This window comes from Neopsephotus bourkii, unplaced genomic scaffold, assembly GCF_033783945.1.
Source record: "Neopsephotus bourkii isolate Nb327-2 ecotype Australia unplaced genomic scaffold, CSIRO-AGI_Nbou_v1 NB_196, whole genome shotgun sequence".
Taxonomy (NCBI): domain Eukaryota; kingdom Metazoa; phylum Chordata; class Aves; order Psittaciformes; family Psittacidae; genus Neopsephotus; species Neopsephotus bourkii.
Window position 1 is genome coordinate 1,746,311 of NW_026900709.1, and position 27,784 is coordinate 1,774,094.

The window sequence follows — 27,784 nt, forward strand, 5'->3', positions numbered from 1 at the left end:
AAAACCACAAAACCCCAGAAACTCAAAAAACCAAGGCATATTTTACCAAGCTTAGCACATGTGGCTCAAAGTTAGAGAGCTCTCATAAAAAGTGAGGTATTCTCTTGAGGCTGGCAGATTAAATGAGCAATATTTCTCTCTTCTTATAGCTTGTTTTTAAAATCTCCATAAGCCTGTTTTGATTTTGCATGCTCCTCAGGAAAAGACTGTTATGAGTAAGTGCTGTTAAATCACACTGCATGGCGCTCCAGAGTGCTTCAGCTTCCTTCCTCCTGGCATAGATCTGTTTGTGAGGCTATTATATGACCTCTACAATAGTGTGTCCATCTCCTGTTCCAAAATAATTAAGTAGATTTCAGTAAGATGGAGCCATGCAGGATCTAAAGATAAATTTGAGAGTGCGAGAAGAACACTTGCGGTAGCCTCTGCTGCAGCGCCCACTGAAAAGCAATTGTATTAATGCCTCGGTTATTTGTATTTTAGAAATAAAGCATCCACTCCCCATGATGGCATAGAGAAATGCTGGAGTGGGACTTTCTTTACTCCACCTTTTGAAAACCAGGAGTTAAATTACAAAAAGCAGCTGCTGCAATTTTTCATCTAAGAAAACACCTAGGACAAGTGAAGGTTTGGGGGCCAAGCGAGTAGTTGGGACTGACACTGCTGGCTATTCAGTGGTTCAGAAGTTCAGAAGTAGGTGACAGTAGGTTCAGAAGTAGGTGACAGTAAGGTTTATTAACCTACCAGCTGGCCTCTACCCCTGCTTCTTAAATTTTCTCCTTGATGTCAACAAAAGTGGAGGAGCTGCAAGCCAGCAGAATGGCTGCAGACCACCGTGCTATCAGCATATGGTGATCTCTCTCTTCCCTTTGAAAATCACTCAGAAGGATCCCAGAATAGGAATGGTTTTCTTATCTGTGCTTTTTAGTATTCGGTAAATTAAACTAAGCTACAGTTACTACTGCCGAGTAAACACTATCCTACTTTCTGCAATGGTAAACCTTGATTTTATTTTGGAAGCCTCCAGGTTCCATGCAATGAGCTGAGACATTTCCTCTGTTCTACATTTGGAAAGCTTTTCTATCAGGAGAGTCAGACTTCAGTTATTTGTAAACATAGAATCGTAGAATAGTCAGGGTTGGAAAGGACCTTAAGATCATCTAGTTCCAACCCCTGTGCCATAGGCAGGGACACCACACACTAGACCATGTCGCCCAAGACTCTGACAAGCCTGGCCTTGAACACTGCCAGGGATGGAGCATTTACCACTTCTTTGGGCAACCTGTTCAGTGCCTCACCACATTCACAGTAAGGAACATCTACATTTCCAAACCACCAGACATCTTAAAGGACATCCAGGGATTTGGAGCATAATATGGTCACATCTCTTGAGTGAGAAGCCCTCATCAGCCTGAAATACAATCTGCACTGGTTCTTCTTTGTTTTGTAAGCTCATCTCCATCAGTTTGTGGACTTTCACTGTACATAAAACTCACGTATATTTTCACAAAACCTTTCATTTGTAAATTCAAATAACAACTGCAGCAACATATAAGGCTTTAAGTTTTTAAAGCTATGTATCAACTGTGCTATTCCAGGAGTGTGCATGCCTATGTGCGTGAGCGCAGGTGGAGGCCGCAGCTAGACAGCACTCATGCTGCCACACAGCTGTCAAAATATTAAAATGTGGGGATTTTTTTTTCAATTCTTAAGTGATTTGATGGAAAAACAGGAACACTTCCTAAATAATCTATTTGTTTAGTGTGACAACCTCTGACTCTGAGTCTGCGGAAGCGAAAGCCAAGCAAATCTGCATATGCAAGGATGCAATTTCCCCAGCCTTTTTACAAAGCTGCAGATGAGAAATGGTATCTTTCTAGCTGTGATGGATGCATGGTGCTCGGCTCTATGTCTCACTTGCTAATTCCATTAAGAAGAAAGGAAAGCCTGGTTCACAAATACAGAGCAAAACTGCATGATAGTTTATATTCCATACCTAAGCTCTGGGGCTTTACTATTCTTTACCAGTTTAGGAGATGGCTTACATGACAGTAGACACAAGATTTAATTTATAGGGTCAGTGTCAACTGGTTAACACTCAAACCTTAACCTACTTAAAAATTTTATAATCTGGAGGAGGAATCTAGTCTGAAGTTCTCATATTTTATTCCTGGCGAGAGATGAGGTTGGAGGGAAATGAAATAGTCACTCTCTATAGAAATCCAGCACTGCTGTTCTGATTCCTGGCCACTCTCCAGGCCTATTACAGACAATAAAGACGACTGTGACTGAATTCAGTGGGCTCTGTATCAAGCCCATGAAGAAAGGGATGCATCACAGCCCAGTGCTTCTCACATGTGCTGGGTCAGTGCACCACTGTCAGTTCTCCCCATTTTCCTTGATAGGCATGATTTGTTGTCCTGTTCAAAGGGATTATAAGTTAATGATGCAGACTGGTGGGTTTTGGTAAAGTTTTAGGATGGTTTTCTTTTCTCAAACATAAATATTACGTTGTATTTATCTTGGAGTCCAAGACTCTTGCACTTTTGAAGAGACCCTTTGTCCGTGGAGGGGGGAATCTGTGATGACTGTTACTGCCTTCATCCCCCAGCCCTGGCCCAGCCAAGGGAAGATGATGTGTTGACACAGATGGATTTTGCCCTTTTTGGTGGAGCATTCCATTTGCTTGGGCAACACAGCCATCTGCTGGATTACTTGCCTGAGCACCTCCAGTAGTGCCAGGAAGGCCCCTGTGCCAGAAAGTGGCCTGAAAGTGATCCAAGACTGTCATGAAGATTTTAAATCCCATGGGAAACCAGGGGGAAGAGCTGGGAACAGAGCAGCTGTAGCATACGTGCAACATTTTCTGCTTGTTAGCATTTCCTGGGCACAGGATCAGCATCAGCAAGAGGGTCCATGGCACTGCCTGCAAGAGAGACCCCAGAAGAGCCAGAAGGCACCACCTGAGGCTTCAGCCAAGGGAGAATTAACCACTGTTGAAGAACCCAAAAATATGGCTCAAACTGACCATATATACATACATTCATCAAAGAAGACTATTGGGGCTGAAAACACCTTTTTTCCCCTTTCCATCAGCTTTGTTGTGCTGCTGGCGTTCTGCTGCTGAGACTTGATCTAATCAATGCTCATATAGGGAGGTTTGTCTGGCCTTGAAGATGATATTATTGAATAGGTCTATCAAATTTGTCAGTGTCTTTGCTGACAATTTTCATGAATATATAACACTGAAATATGGCTCATCCATTCTGACTTATTCTTTATAGTGCTCCAAGTGACTTGGAAAAAACCTCAGTAATTTGATAATGAGAAAGGACAAAATCAGTTAGGGGGATAATTGCTCATAACAAATCTTAAGAAGGGAACATAAATATTGAAGAATAAAAATAAAGTAAATAAAGTAAATAAACAAGATGAAAGCTCCTTGATTTGCCTAGACTCTGAATGCAAAAATGCCACCAAAACAGTCAACTTTTGTATGCATATAATGAGGAAATTCACGAAAACATCTATCACAGGACTTTCAGCTCTAACACTACATTCCAAAACATGTATTACACTTAAAATGTTTAAAAATGCTCTTTCATGGAAATTGCCAGATAAACTGTATTTCTGTCAGATTTGAGAGAAAAAATCCACCCATTCATTTATTGACTAAAACTAAATCTTATTTCACAAACTTGATCAACATCAACAATATAATTTGTTGAAAAAAGTGAAAATCCCCCCAAGTCTGATAAATACTTTGGGGTTTCAGAAAAAAAAGAGGCCAGAATAGCAGAAAGAGAGACACAAACACATCTCTCTACAGACACTGTGATTACATGTATTGCACAAGCAGCCATGGCACAAGCCATGCTGAACCTTCAGAAATGAACACCATCAGAGAAGGGCCACTTACGGCTCACTTTCCCCATGTTTGCTTTGTTAAAAAAGGGGACATGCTTTTTGGGTGTCTCTGATATTAATCAGGTATTTCCACTATCAGACAAATCTTGACTGTGTAAAGAGCCCTTAAAAAATGAAGGTGATGTAAACTCACTGCAAAGATTTGAGCTCCAAAGAAACAACTCTTGGTTTTTCAAACTGTAAGATTTATGTACTATTTGCAAGTAACAACAGGCTTGAAGGAACAGCAGGGAACAAAGACACTGATGGAACAGACAGTCTGAGTATTTCTAGATGAAAAAAATCAGCCGGGTGTTGGGACTTGTGGCTGTTCCCAAAGCTGCTGCCTTCCTGGGACCCCACGTCGAGCGTGCGGGGGTGTTGATGGAAAAACCCGCACCGCTCAGCTACCATGGTCTCTGCAAAGAGCATTTGGCACTCCTGCATTAGCATAATTGACAACATCAATTATGCCCACTGCTATTTTCTCCCCTGGGAAAGTCAGTCCATACAAGTCAATGTTTTTAAAAGCGTGGAGTGCTTATGGTCTCTGCAATTTTTAATGCCATTAAGTGGTAAGAGAACAAAGGTATTCTATGGGAAGGCACAAGCTTGGGGAAATTGCTTTAGATGCACGACAGCTGAGGAACTGCTGCTTTTTCACACAAAGCTCCCCATAGTCAGGGCAGTATTTACCTTATGAGGGATATGAAGGTGGGAAAAAGTAGCACATACCACATTCCTGTAATAGCCATCATCAAATGTTTCTACAGTTGAAAAAGTGTGAGGACGGCATGGAGCTTCCTGCCTGGAAAATGCTGAAGCCTGAATGCTCCCTGAGCCCCAGTTTTATATTGATGTCTTCCTTTTCACTATTTCCAAAAGTCTGGAGTTGTTATAGCTTTTTAATACAGGGTCTCCTGGCAGGGTTATGGCACAAATATGTGGGGACAGTGGAGTCATGTGGATTGCCCTGCATGAACTTGCACCCTTCACCCTACGTGCTGACACTGTATGCAAAAATGAAAGTCAAGTAAGAATAATAGTTAGGTGCATAAAAAGATGCCAGCTGGTGCAAGTGATTGCGGTTAAATCAATGGATGGTACCTGTCAAGACCTACCCAGAGGACACATTCGCTGTCCTTGAAGCTCCCCACTGGGGCCTGAAGCATAGCAGAAGCCTCAAGCTGCTGCCTACTAAAGTGCAACCATGGTGAGTTTCTGTGCCAGAGCTATCTGCTGAGACTTACTGCTTGTTTAGGATGTCTCCATCACTCCATGGCTCTAGAGCAGTGAGGTGCTGTCTCCTCTCCACAGTGCCCCATCACCTCTCACTGGCTATCTGTTCTCACACTCCTTCTGACCCTTCCACACTCAGAAACCATCTCCAGTGCAGACCCACTCCTCTTTGCCATACCCTCCCCCCCCCCCATAAACCAGTTCCCTCTTGCGTTCCTTGCTCGACTCCCAACCGCTGACAGTGTTTTGCTGCAATCAGTTTTCTTCTACCCACCACCTCTCCTCTCAAGCGTAGGCTGAAATATCATCTCCTAAGCAAGAGCTGTTCTTTTCCTCCTGCCCACTTGAGATGAAGGTGCCTTCTGTGCACCTCTTCCTCTGTGACCCATGACTTGGCTTTCTCTTGTCATCACTGTGATCTCCTCCTCCTCCCCCTTCTGCTTTTCCTCCCTTCTTATTCCAACTCAGTTGCTTCATGCTTAAATGTGCTTTCTCCTTTCTAAGCAATGTGGGTCTGTATCTCCTGCCCATCACAGAAAACAACCTCAGCCCTTCCAGCCTTTTGAGACAAGTGACAGCTGCCTCCCAGAGAAAAGTTGAGATTAATCAAGGGTTTGGGGGAAAGAGACGGAAGGCTTTCTCTCTTTGCGTGACTATCTCTCCACCCATGGAAGGACTCCTTGGCAGCAGGAAACACCTGAGCCATTGTTCATCTTTGATCTTTTGGAAATGAATCTCAGCGTTTACTTTCCATAGAGATTTCTACCCTCTCTGCTTCGTGCTGCAGCCACCCCCAACACCTAGCACTCCTCTGCCTCACCGAGACATCATTTATTCATAGCTCTATGTTTTAATCATCACGTACCATTTTTAAGTAGGAACAGAACAACCATTTCTAATGGCTATTTCTAATCTATTAACACAAGGATGTCACGCACAAACGGCCCTCGCAAGAGATGACCAGCTGAATTAACTACTGTCTGAGGACTCTGCAGGTGAGAAGTGTTAAGACCTGTGAAACCTTCAGCTGGATTTCACCTAAGCCATGCAGCAATCTGCTCAGATAAACCCAGTGAGCTGCACCTACTCTCTCTAAATACTTTCAAAGCACAAAAATATAACAAACTGAAGCAAGGAATGCATCACCTGACCCATTTTCACAACACTTTCCCAAGGGCTTTAATTCTCAGTGTGAGCTGTGAATATCTGCATGCATACACGTGCTCACACAGACATTCAACTTCCAAATCAATCCTCTCAGGCAAAGGGTGTAAAAAATGTCTCCCAAATCTCTCTAGTATTTACATGGTTTTAATTTCAAACACCATATAAGTCTATTCAGCCATTATATTTTATTGTAGCTTCTAAATAAATTAAAACCATTTATCACTTAAAAAAACCCTCACATTTTAAGAACCTTATTAACTTCATAGTTAAGCACCGACAGGTAATACCATCTATAAAGGCAATGTTTCACGGTATCACAGTTGGCTATGCTCTGGATTTGCACTTTCTTAAACCAGTATATCATGACAAAAATATGCATACTCCAGTGCACTGATTCAACAATTTTCAATAATGTCTGCTAATTCTGGCAAATAATTTACAGCACTCATTTCCACTGTCAGAACTGTTTTATGGCCATGATATCTGTACATTGACAAAAACAGAAGAAGCCCATTTATTAAGAAGGAAGAGAGTTTCCAGCAAAACAAAGAGTAATGCAGAAAGAGTGTTTTTTTTTAAAAAGTAAACCAAGAAAGCCACCCTAGAAGATAAGGACACCTCAGTTTAGCAGAGGAAAAAAGGCACTTACACAGTTCCCGCGAATTGTGATTCTCACAGAATGGGAACCGTACCTGCATAATCTGTTCTTGCGTAATGCCCATCTTCCGATTTTGTAGTTGTTGTAGTATTATCTGTTTGAAAAGAAATATGCTAAATCACTTGGGGAGCCTATACTTGATACAAACTATGTCCCAACCACCAGTGTCTAAGCAAACGTGGCTTCACTTGCAAGCACAGTACCGCTGCTCGCTGCAAGGCAACCCTGCATCTGCCAGGTGAAAACAGCAGGATCCGGCTTTTTGGAATGAAACATGAAACATCTTCCATTAAGCAAACACATTTTTTTTATAACAATATGTGATAACAGATTGCAGCTGGGATAAATATATCGGTATGAAACAGGAGTTGTCATTTCTGCTCTATTTGAAGTAATTGGGGAGTTTTAATATGTACCGTGAAATGAACTGCCACATAGGGTGGTTTAATTTAAAGAGATAAGAATATACTAGAATGTGTTTAATACACCTGTATAGTGTGGCTTTGTAAGTAGATATACTGAGGATTTATTGGTCAGAAGCTAAGGGGAAAAAAGCTATTAAAAGTCTGAGCCTTAGCAGACACTCTATTTACAGGAGCTATTTAAAGGCAACATTCCTTCACTTTTATTTTAGAACAAAATAAGAGTTTTGCAGTCAACTCAAAGGTTACAGGTGGCGTAGTAGCCCATGAGCTGGGCAGTGACACACATGGCATTCATGGAGAATCACAGTGGGTCTTGAGCTGCTATTAGCATCTCATGGGCCCAGCACAGAAACAAGCAACAGTCTGTTGGGGAGCATGTCTTTTGCCTCCTGAAGTTGCTTTGTGCTGCTCCAGTTAAGGGAGGCAAATTGTACCTGAGGGGCCCTCCTGCTGTCCTGCTCCAACTCCTACTTGGAGGACAGAGCTCTGGGTGAAATACAGGTGCTGATTTTGAAAACAGGGCAGGGCTGGACAGTCCCCTGCTGCTGCAGGCACAGTGTGGGAAGGGTTACACACGCCACTCCTCATGCCTTGCTTGGCATCTGTACTGAGGAGGGTTCTGCCCTCTCCCGCAGCCTGCGCTCTACAACATAAATTGCAAGAGTTTAATGGAAATGTAAGAAGTGCCAAATAAGAAGCCAGCCCCAGTTATTTTTTTTTTCTCCTGAACAAAAATTGAAAACATTCTTTGAAATGAGTTTTGTTATGAGAGTTACCTTGACATCGACCCAAAGACATGACTTCAATTTTCTCCTGTTTCTGGCATGATGCCTCTTTGATTTGACATGCATTATCATAAGATTTCCCATCGGAAGCACAAAGAGGATTGAAGTTGGTTTGAGAACAGTCAATGTTGCACACGCACCTGAAAAGATAAAGTAAGAGAAAAAAAGAAGAGGCTAATATGAGAAAGTTTTTCATGACATCACAAATACATCTCAGAAATAAAAGTGTTTGTATTTTCCTGACTGCACAATGCAAATCAGCAGAATGAAAGTGGAAAGTTCTGTCAAGAGGTCATTTGTGTTTCTGGATGGAAATGAGATGCAGGGGGAGGCAAGAGGCACAGAAAGGAAAAGCAAGCAAAAGGAAAGATAAAGAAGAGTGTTACACATGGAAAACAGCATCACCGCTTGTAATTTCTTGTAAACAAAGAACATTCAAGCAGATATGCAGATAATTCAAGCTGCTATGCCCTATTGCAATTAAAGATGCCACAAAATTCACCTCCACTGAGGTGCTGCCCATCACACATAACAATGTATAAATGTGGTTTTATATTGATTTATGGTTTAGTTCTTATAATAATTACAGCACCTGTAGGCACTCTGATCATAAAAGATGTGATACTGAAGCCTCATCTCACCCTACTAGAATAAAACCACCTGGCAAGACTGACAGCAGCGATGTGATTGTACTCCCTCTGTGCCTAGGATGGTGGGATCTCCCACTGAGTAGCTTCCTGGACACAGTGAGGCTACTCAGTATTAAAACCACGGGAACGCTGTTTTAGGAGAGACTTTGTGAACAAGACCTTTCTGAAGCATTTGAATAACTCAGCAACCAAAAAGCCTTACCCAGGTGTCCCCCAGCAAGGTCAGTGCCCGCTTGCAACCTGGTGACATGACCTGTGCAGGGTGAAGACTCCCATGGCCAAGAGCGGAGTGTGGGAAAGCATAGGTAGGGCAGTGCTGGCTCTGTCCTCCAGGAGCTTAGGGGCACCTCCAGAGCCCACTGACCCAGCTCATGAGCTCCTGAGCTGCCCTGAGCCGCCCTGAGCCAAAGCACAGTGGGGTATAAAATTCAAAAGTCTGGCCCAGATCCGAACTAACACACTAATGTGAACACATCTTGACGCCAGCAAGCCTCGTCATTGCTCATAAGATGGAGAAACCCAATTACTTCCATCAACAGGAGGCTGCAGCCTCTTTTCTTTACATTTCTCCTATTTCATTATCATTAGCAACGTTAGAAACCCTTGGTCATTGGCAAGGGAAAGGCATGCTAATCTTCCCTCCCCCAACTGTGTCATATAACAGACAGCTCAGCCGCTGCAACGCTTACATTAACACCGATAGGATCCTGCTTGGGGACAAAGCCAGAGGTCTAACCTGGCAGCTGCTTCAGCTCTTCTAAGCACATAATCATGCACATGCTGCTAGCTAAACTCTTCCCAGCTCCTTCTGACATTTAAGGCAGAAGAATGTGACTGATGCTCTATCTGCAGCCCACTGGTTATACTGAACCTCACAGCCCTGACTCCACAGCTCTCCCATTGGAAAGTTAAGTAATGGAAATGTCAGCCTCTAGCCTCATTGCTTGATTTAGGAAAGAGCTAAAAAGTCATTTCACCTCCCATGTTGCAGCAGACATTTGGACACCTTCGACCATGGGAAGTGTAGATGGATACACACAAGAGAAAAACCTTGGTGGGAAGAGGAAAGCATCCAGGAAATTAGATGGGTCAGATTTCTTCATCACCCTCTTTGGCCTCTGCCCTCTACAAAAGTGCCCAACATGATAAAATTTAGTGGAATCACTATTCGTCATCTTTTAGACTTTCTTTACATTGGGTAAGTCTATTTTCCCCAAAAGTTCAAAAAATATAGAAACCGTCAGCTGAAAAAGAGGCCACCAGTGAAAAGCTGGGTTATAAATTAAATTACATGATTTCAGGGGAAGAAAATAGTCTAGCTGTCTGTGTAACAATTTCCCCCCATTGACGAACATACAGAATATAAGAAAAAAATTCCAGTTGATTTCCTAAGAGCCTCCTTATCAGTGGGACAAGAATGCTCTGCTCCACCAAAATATTCACCGTTGTCATTTCTTCCTGCAGCCATTTCCAGCTTCCCACCTTAGTCAAACTCACTTCATTAGGAAACATTTAATGCTCAAGTAATAGCAATTCTTTCCACGTAGCCCCACCATTTGCATTTCAGATGGGACACAATCAGCCATATGCTCCTTTTTTGTAATAAACCAGCTCAGAAACAGCTTCACTTCTCCGTATTTTGCTATAAAAAATTAGTATAGGTTAATATATATTATGTCTCAATTCACAAGAAAATTAAGTCAACGAGAAAATTAAAACAAAAGGGTGAGCTTCAGTGGAAATCTAAGCAACTTTGGATGCTATTTCAGAAATGCCTGCGGGACACAGGAACCTATACTCAGAGTTAGGCACTTAAGAGACATATTTTTAAAGGTGTTTAGATGCTTAAAGATGCATGCAAATACCTTGTGTGGGATTTTTGAAATCTCAAACACCTATCTCCCACTGATTTCAAAGACCATTGCAGAGCCCATTAGGCATTTATTTGCATCTTTTGATACCTTTCAAAGAACAAGGTTCCAAAATGACTTTTCTGACCTCTTTTGGTAAAAGTGAGGAGACAAGATTTTTCCCAACTCCATTCTAAAATGGTATCTGTGAGACCAGCTTTTCTTTCCGAGCAAGATCTCTGTAGCCTCATGCTGCATTAACAGGACGTACCACATGAGCACCATGAACCACTCACTGCTTGTGCTGATGTCAAATTGCTTGCATACGAGAACAGAAAGGGACAACCACAGGATGACACTGTATGTGCAAGTCTCAACATATCTCCTGTGTGAAGCCTGATGTTCAGGGATGACTAGATGGGTGGTGAAAAAACAATACAATAAACTTGTCACCTCGATCTCCTTGCTGCAGGGATCTGTGCATCATCCACCTCTTGCACAGCTTTCAGGGGACAGCTTCTAGCTTGCATCTGCACTTTCTTACTGCTTTTGCACTTTTATACTCAAATCCTACTTTAAGGCTGTACAATTAAGTCAACATCAAATATATGTCAGAAAATGCTAAAGGTAGGATTGCATCAGGAAGATTAACGTGCCTGGGTTGCTGACTGTTTATTTTATAATGCTCATCTTATCAGGTAAAATGACAGTATATGCAAACACATTTTTTCAAACAAGAGGAACAAGCAGACTGCTATTTCAACCATGCCCCCAAATTCCAGGAAAGTAAATTAAAGAGGCGGGGCATTTACTCCAAAGGTGCATGGCCAAGCATACAGGGCCACAGAGCATGGAATCATAGAATCACAGAATGTTTTCTGTTGGAAAGGACCTTGAAGCTTCCAGTTCCAACCCCCTGCCATGGGCAGGGATACCTTCTACTAGAGCAGGTTGCTCAAAGCCCCATCCAACCTGGCCTTGAACACTGCCAGGGATGGGGCAGACACAGCTTCTCTGAACAATCTGTGCCAGAGCCTCACCACCCTCATAGTGAAGAATTTTTCGTACCATATATCATCCTTAAGCAGGATGTACTGGTGGTAATAAATACAAAATGAACAGCACTTAATGTATTTGACTGAATGAAATCCTGAAGCCATAGGTAAAAGTGCCTTCGCTTCTCAAAGTGTTATAAAATGCAGAATTGGGACTGTCTCCTATTAAATGAGTGGAACCAAACTGTGACACCCCTGCTTGGCTCCAGCGTGCACATTAGGTAAGAATCCTAATGGTGTTCAAGACTGCAGATCCTGGGGGACACAGGAATCCTCTACCCCAAAGGGAGCCTTGCCCCAGCATTACTTATTCCCAGAAATAGCATCCTGCTCCTAGCTAGCGCCCAGCACTGGCACTTCCCTCTCACACTCACCATGCAACCTGGCTCTGCGCAGGCTCTGTCCAGGCTCTGCCTTCTTATCTTTCACAAGTGACAAAATTGGAGTGGCCTCACCTCTTTTGGCTGTTGGCTGCACCAGCCCTGGGTCTCTCCCTTGGCCCCCCTGCCTGCATGCGGCTGGCAGCATACATCCCACTGCCATGTAGATGGCTGGATGCCTGCCTGCAGCTTTGTGGTCCCTGAGGCACTTCAGTATGCCTCTAATTTTAAGTAATTTGATCATTTGACCATTTTATCATCCTGGCTATGACTTCTGATTATAGTTATATCAATAAATCTATGTGGTTTCTTTGTTCCTAATTGTAGCACTGAAGAAAGCTTGGCAATATAAAGGCTGACTGAGCTTTCCTCGGGCTCAAGAAGCTGTGAGAAAGTCAATGAAGTCTCCTATGGGGTCACAGGATGAAACTGTACCCAAGAGCACACACAAAATGCATGTGCAAGGCTTAACTATGCCTTTTGCAGTCAGAAAAGCAGCTTTAAAAGCGTCAGTGAGGAAGGAGTGCTTCCAAGATGTCAGCTGATACCCTGCAGCTCCCCTGAGGAAGGAAGGAATACTGAATGCTGTCCCACAGGCCCGTTGCGTCTTTCAAGTAATGGGCTCATATGTTGATTAAAGTTTGGGCTGTCACTGTAAACAACCATTAAACAAGGCTCACTTTCTTATGTCCATACTTGCAGGCCATAATGATAGTCTCTGATGAATTCCACCTCTTTTATATGCTTTATTTTATTCCAATTCATATCATACGATGAAAATCTTGGAGGAGCTGAACATCCAAGAATCCAGTTAGTTATTATGGGGATCAGGAAAGCAAAAAAATCAAACCAAACTAAAATGACTGTCCAGCGGGCAGACCTGGGCACCTCCTCAGGGGATTTCAGGCTAATTCCCCATGGCACAACCTGCAGCAACTTCTTGATGAGATTCCTGGACCCTCGCAAGAGAGCATCACATCCAGGCAGAACTGGAGGGTGCCTGCATACAGAAGTGCAGCTCTGTGGCTAACATGCTGGAGGAGCCCACGAGGCTTCACGCGGCAGGTAAGATGCAGACAGGCACCTCCTTGTGCCTTACTATTGACTTGTGGGGTGCAAGTTGTTGCACTTCAGTCTTTGAGCTTCTGTCAGGGCAATAATGTAATAAATGCATTAAACAGCACAAGGGAGCCATGTGCATATTGGGAGAGGTTGTCCCTACTCCATGTGTGTAACATATCTCTCCCCCTCCCTATTAGGGAAATAGGAGAAGAGCGCAAAGTAGACCAGTAGTTATTTCCTGCACGGATCTTGACCATGAAAAGATGCCCTCTTCAGACTTCAGAGAGGTCTATGTCCCAGCAGTGACGGCAATGTGCTGCACTGGGCTGCTTGGCTAAGCTGGAGCAGCCAACTTGGCTTTCTGTTGAATCAGTCTCTGTAAAAATTAATGGGGTCAATAAACCAGGCACGGGTGAGTACACCGGTGAGTACACAGGCTCCTAACTCCCCACTCTTCTCCAAATAACATATGGTATTATTTTCTGGGCACAGTGTGTACCTTTGCCTGCAGAGATCATGCTGCTGAAGAGTGGATTCAAGGCAATGAAGGACTGTCCCTGGAGGGAAGAACTGCGTTTTAAGGAGGTATCTCAATAAAATGAGAGAATGATTCTTTGCCTATGATGTGTAGGGAAGTGCTATAATTATATTTCCTTAGTTCATGAATAAAGTATAATCATTAGTGACACAGTGATGATAAAAAGAACCCCACTCCATGCTTTATCTTTACTCCTAAGACAACTATTCAGTCTTTGTTTTCAGCAATGTATTACTGAAAAATGTTCTTTATTTTAAATTACTATGCAATATCTGCACGTAGCATGAAGAAGGTTTCATGTGTAGCTCTGATGGGAAGGAAGGAGGATAAATGAGACAATGCTTCTAGAAGAGCAGTTTTACTGGGAACAGATGCAGGTGCATTTTTGTCAGAGCAAGATGGCAACGGCAGTTCTTCCCTATTCAACATCTTTTAATTAGCCCTCTGCAGTTTGGAAACCTGAGAGCATTGTTGGTACTACCTCTGTTTATTAAAGATTCATATGCAGACTTTGCTGGCCACGGGTCATTTGCTTTTTGGAACCAGAGCAACAGAAAATTGTGTCTGAGATATCTGCAAAGAAGTACTTAATGAAATGACTAACGTCTTCAGCCAAGTGTCTAGTTGATTATAGGGTCCAAACAGCAGAACAGCAATAAATCTGCCACAAAGAGAATTGTCAGTCAAGAAAAAAAGGCATAAAACCAGACAGGGAAGCGAGAGCTAAAAATGTGAAAATGCAAATCTAGTGTTATTTTTACTAGTCAGAGCTCTGATATTTGAGCGCATATGCTAATTTGGTCAAGTGTGCGATCCCACCATGTCTCAGCAAGCACTATTTTACAGGGATAGTGATGTTCCATTCTGCAATCATTTAAACGTTGTAGATTTTCTCCAGGCAAAAATAAAAATAAAAAAACAAAGGAAAAAAACAACAACATTTTGCAGCATAAACAAGCCCAAAGCATTCCCTTTACCATAAACCAGTGTATTAATAAAAACACTGTTGTTGTACGTTTATATTTCCACCAGAGACATTTCTTATCTTCCTCTGCTCCAAGTAGAAAACAGTGATCAGAAACTCAAAATTTCTGGTCGGATGTTGGTATGGTCCTCTCCAAGCCCCTTGCCCTTCTGAATAGGACATTAAATGCACATTTGAAGCAGACCTGGCAATATATGCCTGAATAAAGTGCCTGGCAATCAGTCCCAAATGCCTTCTCTATCATTTGGATTCCTGCAAGGTTTTTGTTTCTGGTACACAGGGCATCTTTGTTGACACTACCAGCAGGCAAGTTGAAATGAAGCCAGTCTGAGCATTACGCCTCAGCATTTGAACATGCATTGTACTGTGGTTCAGCCACGTGTCAGGAGGCTGGTGGGAGCACTCATTTACCCAGGCAGCTTTGGGTATGTTTTATACGTCTCAACACAACACCATGCAGAGACACTTGAACTAGCTCTAAGCAGGGACCTGCAAGGTTAACCAGGCTGGGCAGACCCAGCCTCCGGGAGCTCAGTTAGCCCATTCAGACTGTATGTGTGCCTGTGGCGTGGCATAGTGCCTTGTTAAAACATACTGCCTGCAACACCCCTTTATTGAGGAGTGACTGGTCACTTCTGCTGCTCACCTCTGCACCACATCAGTTATTCTCAAAGCTGCCTGCACACACAGACAGCTAAAATGGACTGGTCCTGAGGGCTTGCATGCATCTCCATTTCAACATCAGTCTCAAAAAGACCACATAAATACCAGATTCTTCCTCTGCCCCTCAAACCCATTTACAAGTACACCATTAAGCTTTACAGTATTCTCATACAGCCTTATAGCAACAATAACTTGGTTATTGGTTATACCCATTTTACAGAGAGGTAAGTTTTAGTGTAAAGTCCTGGCACTCTCAATACAGAGTCAAAAGGGATTTTTGGTAGCGTGGCCGAGCTCAGGTATCTCACAGTGGCCTCTGCAACGTGTGGAGCACAGCCCAAGAGAATGGCACCCAACAATGCCTCCAGCCAGAAGCCAAGACTGCCTGGCATCATTGCCTGGCTTAGCATCCAGTTGAACACCAGGTACACACACATATATAGAGACATACATATATATAAAATAGTATATTCAAAATATATTCATAATGAACACAGGCATGCAGTATTTTACACTTTCTGTGAATCATACTCTACAACCTGCCTGTGCTTGTAAGAAGATTGAAATCCTACCACTGCACTCTTAAGAATGTCATTAAAGAACAGCAGTGCTGCGTGTCTCCTTCAAAACAAACTTTGCTGTATTTTTGAGGTTGAGGCAAAACTTTAGCTGCAGTGCAGAACAATAAACAATACATATTTTATAACAGCAGCACAAAAATAGCACGCAATATTTCTTTCCCAGGCCTGCTAGTGCTTCTCTTCTGCTTTAAGATCACAAGAGAAGAAAAAGAACAGCTTATTTTGAGTGCCTTCCGTTCAATGTTATTTATTTATCTAATTTATTTTTCCTTTTTGTCCTTTGTAGCCCAGCTTCTGCACGAAGGGCTTTAGCATGTCTGCTTTTCACAGTGGTTTCCCTAGGATATTTTACCTATTTCAGCTGTTCAAATGTTTATCTTCACCAGGAGTAGAAGGAGAAAAGCTTGATTCTCTCAGGGTGATGCTATGCTTCTGCATGGCATTTCAATAGCATCCTGTTATTCAAACAATCAGAAATCACAGAGACCATGCACGGAATTATCAGCATACTGCATAGAGATTTTTATTATTATGTAGTGCATAATGAAAATGATTTGAAGGACCCCAAAGCATCATAACAGAAGGAAGCACTGAATAATCAGGTGATTTGGGGGGGATTTTTGACATCAAGAGAGCAAAATATTGTTTACTGGACATATGTCAAGCTAAAATGCACTAAAGTGGTGAATATATTTATTGATGCCTTTCCTTGCATACCAAATGCAACATGCTGTCAGAGTCTAGCTGGAGTGCAGAGCCAGGAGCTAGGGCAATCACCATACAGCTGCCATGCTGCTGCTGCTTAATAGCTGGGAGTGACTGGCAATGCTTAGAAATATGTGTGGATTTTCAGAGCACGTTTGTTATGACAGATCCTGGAGGTTGTTTCAAAACAGTTTAATGGACTGCTCCCAGAGCCATCTCGCCTTATAGCCATGAGGAGAGCCACCCAGGAGCTGCATCCTTCCCTGAGCCCAGCCAGATCTGGTGAGGAGCTGTTTCCATGCTCCACCAGTTTTCAAGGCTGGAGATTGAAGCTCATGAAAACTGCTTTAATCTGCTGTGCAAGACACTGCAACTTGATTCCTAATTCTCCTTTCATTTTTTCCCTGTAACTTTCTTCACTGAGTTCTCGACTAAAAACATCACAAACTTCACCTTTGCTTCCTTCTTACAATTCAAAGCACCAATTATAATATGACCTTGATCTGGCTTTCCTATACCTCTAGTGCCCTCAGCAGTACAGTGAATTGTATGCTAACACCTTTAAGGCAAAATAAATGCCTCATTTTATTTTTTTTTTAATATCATTCCCATTTAAAGGAACTAAGTTATGTAAAACAGTCTCTGCTAGGCTGGATGCTTTAAACCCAAGCAGTGAAAATAGAGAATTACAAGGCTGATGACGGGGTTTGAAGAGCAATGAAAAGATCCTCATGCTAGCTGTGTGACTAGAGAAGAAAATTCTAATTGTGTTCACATGCCAATTCAAGTATCTGCAGGTATCTAATGTGTGAAGTTTATTTAAAGCACATAGAATAAAATAAATGGTTTTTTATGGTTTGCCTACACTTGATGTCCTTCACGTTTCTATAGCCTGTGCTAAAACAAAGCTTTGCCGTTTCTCTCCTTTTGTAAACATTTGAGTCTGTCCTTCACGAACATTTTATCCTGATATTGTTTGCTCCTATCTCGAAGCCAGCAGAACAGTAAGAACCGTCCCCATAAATCCCAGTGTTCCACTCTAGCCTGCAACAGCCAGTGGGAATAGACTGGTGGGAAGCAGAGGACACCATCTAGCGATAGGTCCTGTATGAACCTAGCCATGCAGGAAGGCTGGATCTGCTCCTGAAGAACTGCAGCACCAGCTGGGAACATGGCAGATTTCTGGTTAATTTGTTAAGATACTTCTGCAAGTGGGAAATGGACTCATTTATCAGTGAGAGTAAAGGGATGATGGCCTTCTGGCTAGTGGAGACCAGTATGCTGAAAGCCCCATTCCATGCAATATGTTAGCTACCCACCAGTGGTGGGGAAAGCAAGGCTTAGGAGTGACTCTCCTAAAACTAGTGAGAAGAAAACAGAGGTAAAATAATTCTTCCTTGTAAAGACTCCCTCCACACATGCAAAATCAGACTACCTCTCACCATCAGCTGCCCTGTGTCCTCAAATGTGTGCCTCCCACTTATGAGAAGACCTGCCTAAGGCAGCATCATCTGAATTGGCTGCTGACTCCAGGCTCCCCAGCTTGGTAAGCTGACTTGAATTACAAAACAAAATCCAGTCTAGCGATTTAATGAAATTTTAGGAGGGTACTTCCAGGCTTTCCTTCGGGCGTTGTTTGCACCTCCTGCACCAGCAGAAATAAAGCAAGATAACCTCATGTCATCCTGCACAGTGGTGAAATGAGATCTTGGCCCATAGGTATGAGCCTGGGAGGGGGCAAATTGCTGCACGTGTGAGAAGGAGACAGCAGTAGTAACCCTCTTTTTCCCCAGAGCGTTCAGGTCTGTAGGTGAAAGCTGCTGTACAAAGCTAGGTGTTATTACCGGCTGGGGATGCTGCCTCTTCTCTTGCTGTTTCATGATGACCACAGTGGCTGACTGCTTTTGGGAGCAAGGCAGAAGGAAATGTAATACTTCCAGGGAAAGGAAGATGTATGAATGAGTGAAACGTGCCATCTCAATGACATGTCCTTGCCAGTAAACTAATGAGATAAGAGTAACCATCTGGGACACAGAGCAGTGGAATCCACCTGCAAAGGGATGCACCACAAGGACGGGCATCCCTGGGGCACTGACGCTTCTTCACGTGGGAGAGCTTCATTACAAAATGAACAGTCTGACACAGCAATTAAGTCTGTATGTCTGCACACACCTCACACAGGCTTTTAGCTGTGATTTGCTCATGGGAAAGGCTCAGGGCAGGAGATGGACGCCGTGGGGAAGGGACACCTGCCACCCCGCACAGGCTGTGAGAGCTGAGGTCAGCCCTGCACATCAGCTCCTATTGAGTTTTCCTCAGGCTCATATTTAATGCATGGGATGTATTTTTAATGGCTTAGACGTGTGAACAAATCGTGGCCTTGATGTTCCAACACGGGTGTATGAAGGAGCTTCCGACCTTCTGCAATGGATGCAGTTTTAATTTAATAGTTAACATAAAGTAGGATGGAAGACATGAAGCATTCTATTACGACATTTGATAATAAATTGGAAAGTGCTTTCCCAGTGCTTTACATAGTTATTCTCTCTGCTGATCTATTTAGCCAACACATGTAATTCTGAGCTACAAAGTTGTATTCCTGCTTTCGTAAACATACTTACATAAAACTCAATAACAACACAGTCTATTTATTGCTAAAATGTTAGTAGGAAATTGGAAAAGGTATAAATACAATTCATTGCTGGTGATCTCCTGCCCCCTGAAGGCACTGTAAGGCTCCAAATCTTGCTCAGTTCACAGCATCATAAAACTGAAGCAATAAATGTCACTCCTTTCTTGATTGTGCATTAGGCCAATCAGCTTTTTACTGCGAATAAATAGGCCGTCATGAAGGCATTGCTCTGTTTACTACTAGGGCATGACTTTGGCTAAATGGGGGGCTAGGGAGGAAGGAAATCTTATTTTTAAATAACAAAAAGGGGAAAGAAAATCAAGGGAGAAAAAGGTGCAAAAGTGTGTGGCTCTCCAGGGTCTCTGCACTTGCTCTTTCATGCTGTAATGCCCTGATGTACGCAGACGATTGTGTGTCAATGCACATTAATATCTGCTGTGCATTATCATATTATCCCTTATGTGCGCTTTCACAGGCTGGTGAGCCCGGCCTCTCCCAGCCATGGGGGGTACACAACAGAGTGGTGGCTTCCCCTTGGAGCACCTGCCCCTCCCACAAAGTGTCAGGAGTGGGGCATGATCTTTATAACTCCCTGTATTACAGCAAGAGCATTGAACAGTTCTGGAGCCATTCCTTCAAACACAAATAAAGGTGTGTGCTCAGAATGCTGCTACATTTTCCTACCTAGGACTGAAACCCACTCACAGCTGGTGGCAGAGGAATAAAAACCCGAAATCCCTGGGTTCATTTGTTGCCCTGTTAAACTGCGCACACAACATGATCTCTGCCATGCTGTCATGTGTATATGTGGTCTATGGACTTTTCCTGAACATACAGAGGGATGCTCTGCATGTCTCACACAATGTCCAGCCCTTATAACATGCACAGGTCGACACTAACAGAGTCCACAGCCACACCACCTCAATGCCAGCCAAGCCGCTACCCCACACATCCTCCAGAAGAAAAGCAGGTGAGGACCATCTCCTTGCTGCTGTCAGGTACTGTCCCCAAAATCCCCCCAAGCCCCAGCACATATGCAGCCACTGCAGCTCCTCCCCACTGCCCAGCAAACAGAAAACTGGACCAGCTGCCAGTCAGCTATAGGTTTCTCCCTGCTTCCACAGTCCTCTATCCTTTCCCGGCCCATCCTTCCAGCCTTCTCTGCCATGACCACCCACCCTTCTATGTCATCATGCCTCTCATCCACTCACCACATGCTGAACCTAGGCATAGGCATCTTGGCCATGGAAAACTAAGAGGAAAATCAGGCCATTTTGAGCCACACATTAAAGTTTACTGCTACTTTTAAAAGAAAAACCCAACAACCCTCTAATGTTGACAGAATGATGATGTGACTAATTTGTGAAGACAAATGACAGCTCTACATGCCTTACAATCCTTCCTCCCCTTAAATTTTAGCAGAATTTGTGCTTTCTCCCACAGGATCTTGGCATCAGGATAAGACAAGAACTCCCTCCCCAGAATCTCAGAAGTTATTTTTGTCTTTTTGCAAAACAGTATTTCCTCTGAAGCAACTGAAGCAGTCAGTAGGCCAAATTCTGCTTTTAGCATCACAATTTCCCAGTTATTCCTTTGCACTCCGCGAATAATTGTGCATTTACACTCCAATAGAGTCTATTCTCCCTTCCACCAGTGACAGGCTCCACTGGCTACTGAGATGTTACTGCACAGTTATGATACAGGGAAAGAACTTTTGTTTCACTGAAGTGAGTGGAATAACTTTCATTGACTTCCACAAGCTGGAAGTTCACCTTCTGAAACCAAACCCCAAGTCTGGATCAGCATCTAAAAAGAAGAGCACAAGGGAAAAAAATCTATAAGCTTTATGACTGTGTAGGGTATTATCCCCTGGACACAGAACAAGTTTTGCTGTAACTGCAGAAGATAACAAATGTCTGGTTTATTACAAAACCAAACATTAGGGATCCTAGGTTTTGAATAAGATGAATGTGCTGTACAGGGTCTCTAAAAGACCTGCTTGGGTGAGTAGTACAGACAGAACACAATGTGAGTTTGCATTTATCTGAGAACATTTAGAGCTGTGATATATAGTGTATATGACAGATTTCCTCGATGTATAGAGAAAATATTGCCAATTTCTTTGTGTAGGCTGAATTATTTACCAGAGTGTTCCAAAGTGTATTGGCAATAAAACACTATGAAATATAAGTAACTCCAGACAATCTTGGGTTATGTTAAAACCATTTTTTTTTTTTTAAGAATGTTATTAAGAAAATAAATCCTGAGAATCTGGAAGGCAGAACTTTCTCAAATGAACATGAGCCTCTGAAGGATTTCATTGACTCTATGGATGGAAAGGTCAACTTCTCCAAACCATCATCCTAAGGGAGTCAGGAATCAGTCTCACTTCGAAATTAAATAGGCTGTTTTGGCACAGGATGAAGGCTTAAAGATGGTAAAGAGATTTTGTGAAACTTACCTGACTGGGGAAAAAAAGAGCTGTTTATAACTAAAACCAAATATAATGTATGTAGAGTAAGATGTTTCACCAGATGTCCAAGAAAGCCAAAATTTTCCCAACTTTCTAGCCAAGCAACTAGTAGCGCATTCAATTTAGAAGAACAAGGTGCTCATTCCTGCCTCCTACTTTGGAGAACTGTGCCACAGGGTTTCTTAGAGGAACCCTTCCCTTCCCTTGCTCTTTCTGCAGACTCATTGCTGAAAAAGAGAAAACACACATAGTTTTGGCTTGACTTAAGGTGTCTTACAAGTCAGTAGGGATCTTCCTTTGACTACGGTTGCGGACAAAGCCACTTTTTCATCTGGGCTAGTTTAAGTTGAAATTGTGCACTGGAAGAGTCCTACAGTCTCTCAATAGCTTACCAGTGAGAAACCTGATAGGAGCTGTGGCATTCATGAAATGCTCACCTGTGGACTGTCATTTTTTGACTCTTACATGATGTCTAGACAATAGCTGCTAATAAGCCTCAAGCTGTCACTTAAGCTGGAACCACTGCAGCTTTGTTATTTGTGCTGTGGGCAGCAATTCAAGCTAGAAATTTGTATTTTGCTAGTTTTCCCACTTTCATTCCATTTCACATGGCCTTTCCTTCCACAACCCAAATGAAGGAACATAGCCAGGTTCATGTTCTCATATTCACCTTCCACAACCAGGCAGCAGATCTGGCTGACCACCGTCTTGTAAAAGCCACCCCTTCTCAGAGCAGGCTTGATAATTAAAATATAACACATAGGTAGGTGTCATATTGTGTTTCCTAACATTTGTGATGTTTTGTCTTCCATTGCAAATCCTTCATGGACCAATTTCCAGTTGCTCAGGGTACTTTTTTACAGTAGTGCTGACTCTTGACCCACTGCATGGTATCTCTACAGGTATTGCAACGCGGCATCTCAACAGTGACACTGGAAGTCAGCCATTTTCTTTTTAATCCAAAATCTTTGAACCACAGAACATGTACCAAATGATACATTAACAGTTAACAGAGCAGGAGCTGAGCTAATTTCTGGGCAAGCATTGGAGTTACCTGTTATTAGGATGAGGCTAATATAAGTGACACGGGTGTAAGAAAGAGGGTGCAAGATGCTTGGTTGTGCAGTGCAGAGATTAAGTGCTACAATGCCTTTACTTTCCTCTGTAAGCCCTGCCTGGACTGGTATTAGATATGACTACTAAGCACCACATGAAGATTTACGCAGCAGCAGCTTCACTTCATGCCATAGGTATGATTTGAAGTTAAGCAGAAATTGCAAAGTTGCGGGTTTTTTTTAATTATTCGATTACATTTCTGAGCTTATTTGCACCACAAGCCCAATGAGTATGTTTAGGCATTACAAGTAGCCATGAGTGAAGAGAAAGGAAAGCTGCAGAAAATGGCAATGTATCTACTGTATAATGCTCAGGACACTGCAGATGTTAAAGGAGCTCTTTGTTTCTGCATCTGGAACAAGTAGGTCACACATAGTTATTATACACACTGCTGAACATGAAGCAGCCAATACCCATGTAATGTATGTGAGCTTTCAGACTACCTTTTAGTACTTTGTAGTAGTACAGCATCTTATTTGCAGATGCTCTGGTTGAGAGCAACTGATGGAAGGGGGAAGGGATCCAAAGCTGACTGACCTAATTGCTGGGCGGATTGAGAAGCTGGCAAAATCATTAGTTTCTTTTATGTGTTTTCTTTCTATACTATAATAAAGATAAATATTGATTGCTAGAGCAATATTGATTGTAGGGGTCGCTGCAGATGGCAGCTGCATGATTTGCACAAATATCTCCCATGTACAGCACCTCTTATTTGCATGAGAAAGCAGTTTCACCCATCCTCATACGTTTCAGACTGTTCACTTGCCTTATAGGAGCATTTACCCAAACTACATGTATGTGATTAGTGGTGAAATATGAAACAAAGGACTAAAACAGTTCATCTTCTTAATACATTTTATGTGTGTGTATCTGCTGTGAGTAAGTGGAGTTTATTGTCCCAGCCATGCGGAAAGAAGAGCAGGACACAAGGGGCCTGCTGTAATTATGCTGCCACCTCACTTGGGAATACCACACAGCTGCACAGCACGCCTGAGACTGATACTCCTTCCTTCACCCACTGATCTAGACACTGAACATGCCAAGCTCCTTTATTCAGGCCTGGATGCCTCCCTCCAAGGTCCGAGCTTTGGGTCATCACCACAGAGTGGCTTCAGCATCTTCTGCTGAGCTGAATCTGGCCTGTGGGATCCTTGCCCATTTGCAAGAAATGGAAAAGGCTCCTTCAGCGTGGGCCAGGCTTGTAAGGAGGGAGAAAAGTTGTCTACCACAAGCATGCTGCCTATGGCAGAGCACAAAACCCTCTGCTCAGCCAAGGAGGAGTCCTTGGGGCATGTGGGAGCAAGATGCAGGAAGCAGCAGGGGTATTTAAGCCCCTTTTTATGATGGGTGCAACCCCCTGAGTGGCCCATTTCACTGCCTCCCTTTTCTACTTGCAACCTCCAGCTGGGAGGAAGAGGAAGGCAGAGAAGCAATCTTCAGAGACGGCATCCTCGCTTCCTTAGGTGATGCCAGGCTGCAGGGAAAGCACTCTCTCCCAAGCACATCATACATCTCCGTGTGTCTGTCTTACAGCTAGCAAACTGCACCTCATTCTGGGCAATGCTGCACTTTGGGACTGCTGCTGGCTGACCTGCTGATATTGAAATTCAAAGGAAATGCATGCATATTTAACCCCGATTCATCATTTTGACTTTGATTAACTGTACAAGTCAGAGGTTTGCAGGCTTTAATCTTGTTTAAGAAAATACTCCTGTCCGCTCTGTTGTTGGCGTTTTCCAACAGGAAATTCAACAAAAGATCTTTCCCTATTATTTATCTCCTTCTACTTACTTGGACACATTGTGGACCTCTGAAATAGCTGCCCAGTATCTATCCAAACCATGGTCTGTCCGGCGTAGAGTGCTCTTATTTCCTCAGTGGCCCATAAGGAGGAGATTAATACTGGAATGCAGGTTTCTGATGTGGTTATGCACTGACACTAAGCCACTCCAGTAGATGAGCAGGCACTCCATTTGGTGAGTACTATTTATATACAATGAGTGAGTATTTCATAGATGCTTTTTGGAAGATCTTAGAAATACACCATGGTTCAGAATGTTACACTTCATTTTGCATTTCCTTTTAAGTGTATCTCTCGGGGTGTTGAGTAGCCCTGTCTTAAAAAATCAATTATTCCTTAGCCAGCTCAGTAATAAAACCCTAAGTAAGCAACACCAAATGTCTGATTTACCAATAGATTGCAATCCTGTGCTAAAGAGTACAGCCACTGCCCTGCTTTAAATATTCATGAAACCCACTGGTGCAAAATGCATTAAAGGTGGGAATAATGCCAGTAATACATGATCCTCTAAGTGACAAGAAGCTTTCACGTATTAAAGTAGCAAGATGTTAAAGACTTTCAACTGAGCAGTCTTTGTTTTTAACCTAGAGAAAGATTCACTAATGGAATGCCAAATTGCATTCACTCTCGTGATATTAGACTGCAGCATAAGATAATAATACATGTGTGCTTTACCATGGCATGGAAAACCTGTTATTACAGTGGGCTCTTTTCTGCCTTTTCTTCATACTTTCCAGAAAACATTCACGCACATATCTTACCCCTTTGAGTAGTCTTACATGTCCCCCCCCCGCCCCATCAGAATCCCAGGAGTCTAGCCATTAACAGAATGGTTTTACACAAATAAAAAGATTTTAAAATCCTGGTGACACAGTACAATAGCACAATTCAGCTGACTGACAACTGGCAATGAATAACACAGAGAAAGAAACAAAGAAAGAAGAAAGAAAGAGTTAAACCAGAGACAAGGGAGTGCAAAGTAACAGACTGTGGCAATGCAGAGTAATGTTAATTGTCGCTTTAAATCATCAGCAGCCCAACCACATCTGCTATCACACCTGTGCTCTCTTCTCTGATCTACTCTGGCACCCTAGAACTATTAGGCGAACAGCCAGCCTCGCATCTCCAGCTCTCTGCGGCCTGGCTCAGCTACTGGCTTGCATCCCTTTTACCTGGAATGGATCAGGCACTGACTCTGCACTCTCAGACTGGTGCTGATTGATAGCGGACACTGCCAGTAGCTGCAGCTGGGCTTGACATCCCATACCAACAGGTCCTACAGAAACCAGGAACCACTGATCCCTTTTGGATTACACAAAACTCATCAGTTAGGTGAGATGCCTGTAGGAGCCCTGCTTACATCTGAAATTTGGTCCCCCCCCAAAATAGTGATCAAATAATAAACCAAAATGTCTTTTCACACTTAATCTATGGATATTTTCTGCACACCAAATCTTGGCAGGGGGAGTGGGGGAATATGTCTATCTGGTGCCAAACATGGAAATTCAATTAATGTACATTTGAAAGAGGGATCTAGGACCTCCATACATAGCCTGCTTTTATTCTAGAAATAAGAATAACAAAGAGCTAACACCCAGAAGGCTCATTTTTTAGAAAGACGTTTATCCAAGACTAATCAGGGGGCAGGGACAGGAAATCAGGGCTCTGTTACAGCATATGAAGTTGTTTACTTCAAAGCAGACCTGTAACAGGCTTTACATGGTCTTTGTACTTCTGGTTGGAAATCTTTCCTGCCTTTTAACAGTCTGTCTGGTAGCATCTTCCTAGTAAATGCCCTTCCCTGCTTTCCACCCTGAGAAGCCTCTTCCCCTGCAGGAAGTCCGCCTGTCAATAAAGATTGAGAACATCAGCTCTTGCAGTCATTACACTGCTCCATATAAGCCAAGTTGTTTCAGAAGGGAGGAATTAGATAGTGCAAAAGCTGCAGTGGGAACATTATTGGGGTAAGTTGGATCAGTTTTTTTTACCAGGCTATTTCTGGAAAAAAATAAACACTGATACTCAGTGCTTATGATTAATAACGTTATCTTGCAGCTAATTTTACTCCTTGCCCCTCTCTTCTGTCTTCCAATTTGGAAGTGAACTTAATTATGAAAACATGAGCACTAGACTGTGAATTTTGATATATTAATTTTACCATGGTTTTGTTTCTACACTGCACCGCCAAGGACAACTGGTCGAGGAGACAGTGAAAAACCTGAGACCTGTGGTAATTTTCTTAAGCAAAGTCAACATTAAGCATTTCTTCCACACAAATCTCATTACATTACTGCAAACCTATAACCATGATGCATCTTGCTCCTGTTCAACACCACAATTTCTTTTGATGACTGGAGCCAGAGCAAGGTTTCTGTGGTCTGTTCACTTGGTGTTTTTAAAATGCTAGAACCACAGGTTATTAAAATCCTGGCAAGACTAAACCAAGATGAGCACAAATGAATAACCATGACCATATTCCTAAGCTTCTTCACCTACTAGCAGAAATGTTAATAATTTCATGCCTGACTAACAGCACATTATTCCTTGACTGGATGAGATCAGCTGCCCAACACTTGAACAATTATCATGTTCACCATTCATTCATTCATTGACTCCTCTCTGCTCCATTCGTACCACCCAAGTTAGAGTTTGGCAATGCTGCTTTACTGACATTGCACTGTCCAGCCTCTGTACCCATCCTTTAGCTACTACCACCCCAGAGCTTCAGAAGACACATCATTCAGACCACAGCTCTAACATTTGCACTATTATTTTGTTGTCTCTCAAAATGCATATAAATTCCTTAGATAGAAATATGAGGCTTGGCATTAAGGCAGTGTTAGAAGTGCAGCTCTGTGAATAGTAGTTTTTTTCATCTACTGGCTATTCCAAAATCACAATGAAATTATTAGTTTAAAGTTGGCTTAATTTCCATGTTCACATAGTTTCTCGGTAAAATGAAAAAAAAAATACATATTCTGAATAGATAGAATTAGTTCTTTTCAGCTTACGTGGTTAAGGTTTAAAATAATAAAAAATAAAACCAACCATGAATACTTCTGAAACAATTTTTATAGACTACAAACTAAACCAATTTCCATTGAGAAAACATC

General features: G+C 42.6%; 1 protein-coding gene across 2 annotated transcripts in view; it reads right to left on the bottom strand.

The window, feature by feature from the left end:
• The window catches only part of TMEFF2 (transmembrane protein with EGF like and two follistatin like domains 2), a 129,265-nt gene that overhangs the window by 25,069 nt on the left and 76,412 nt on the right, over positions 1–27,784 (bottom strand). For both annotated transcript variants that reach the window (XM_061376618.1, XM_061376610.1), the window contains exons 6-7: positions 8,172–8,320; positions 7,005–7,064 (exon numbers count right to left, since the gene is read on the bottom strand). In XM_061376618.1, the coding sequence (XP_061232602.1) occupies positions 7,005–7,064; positions 8,172–8,320 (209 nt within the window). The remainder of the gene's footprint in view (positions 1–7,004; positions 7,065–8,171; positions 8,321–27,784) is intronic.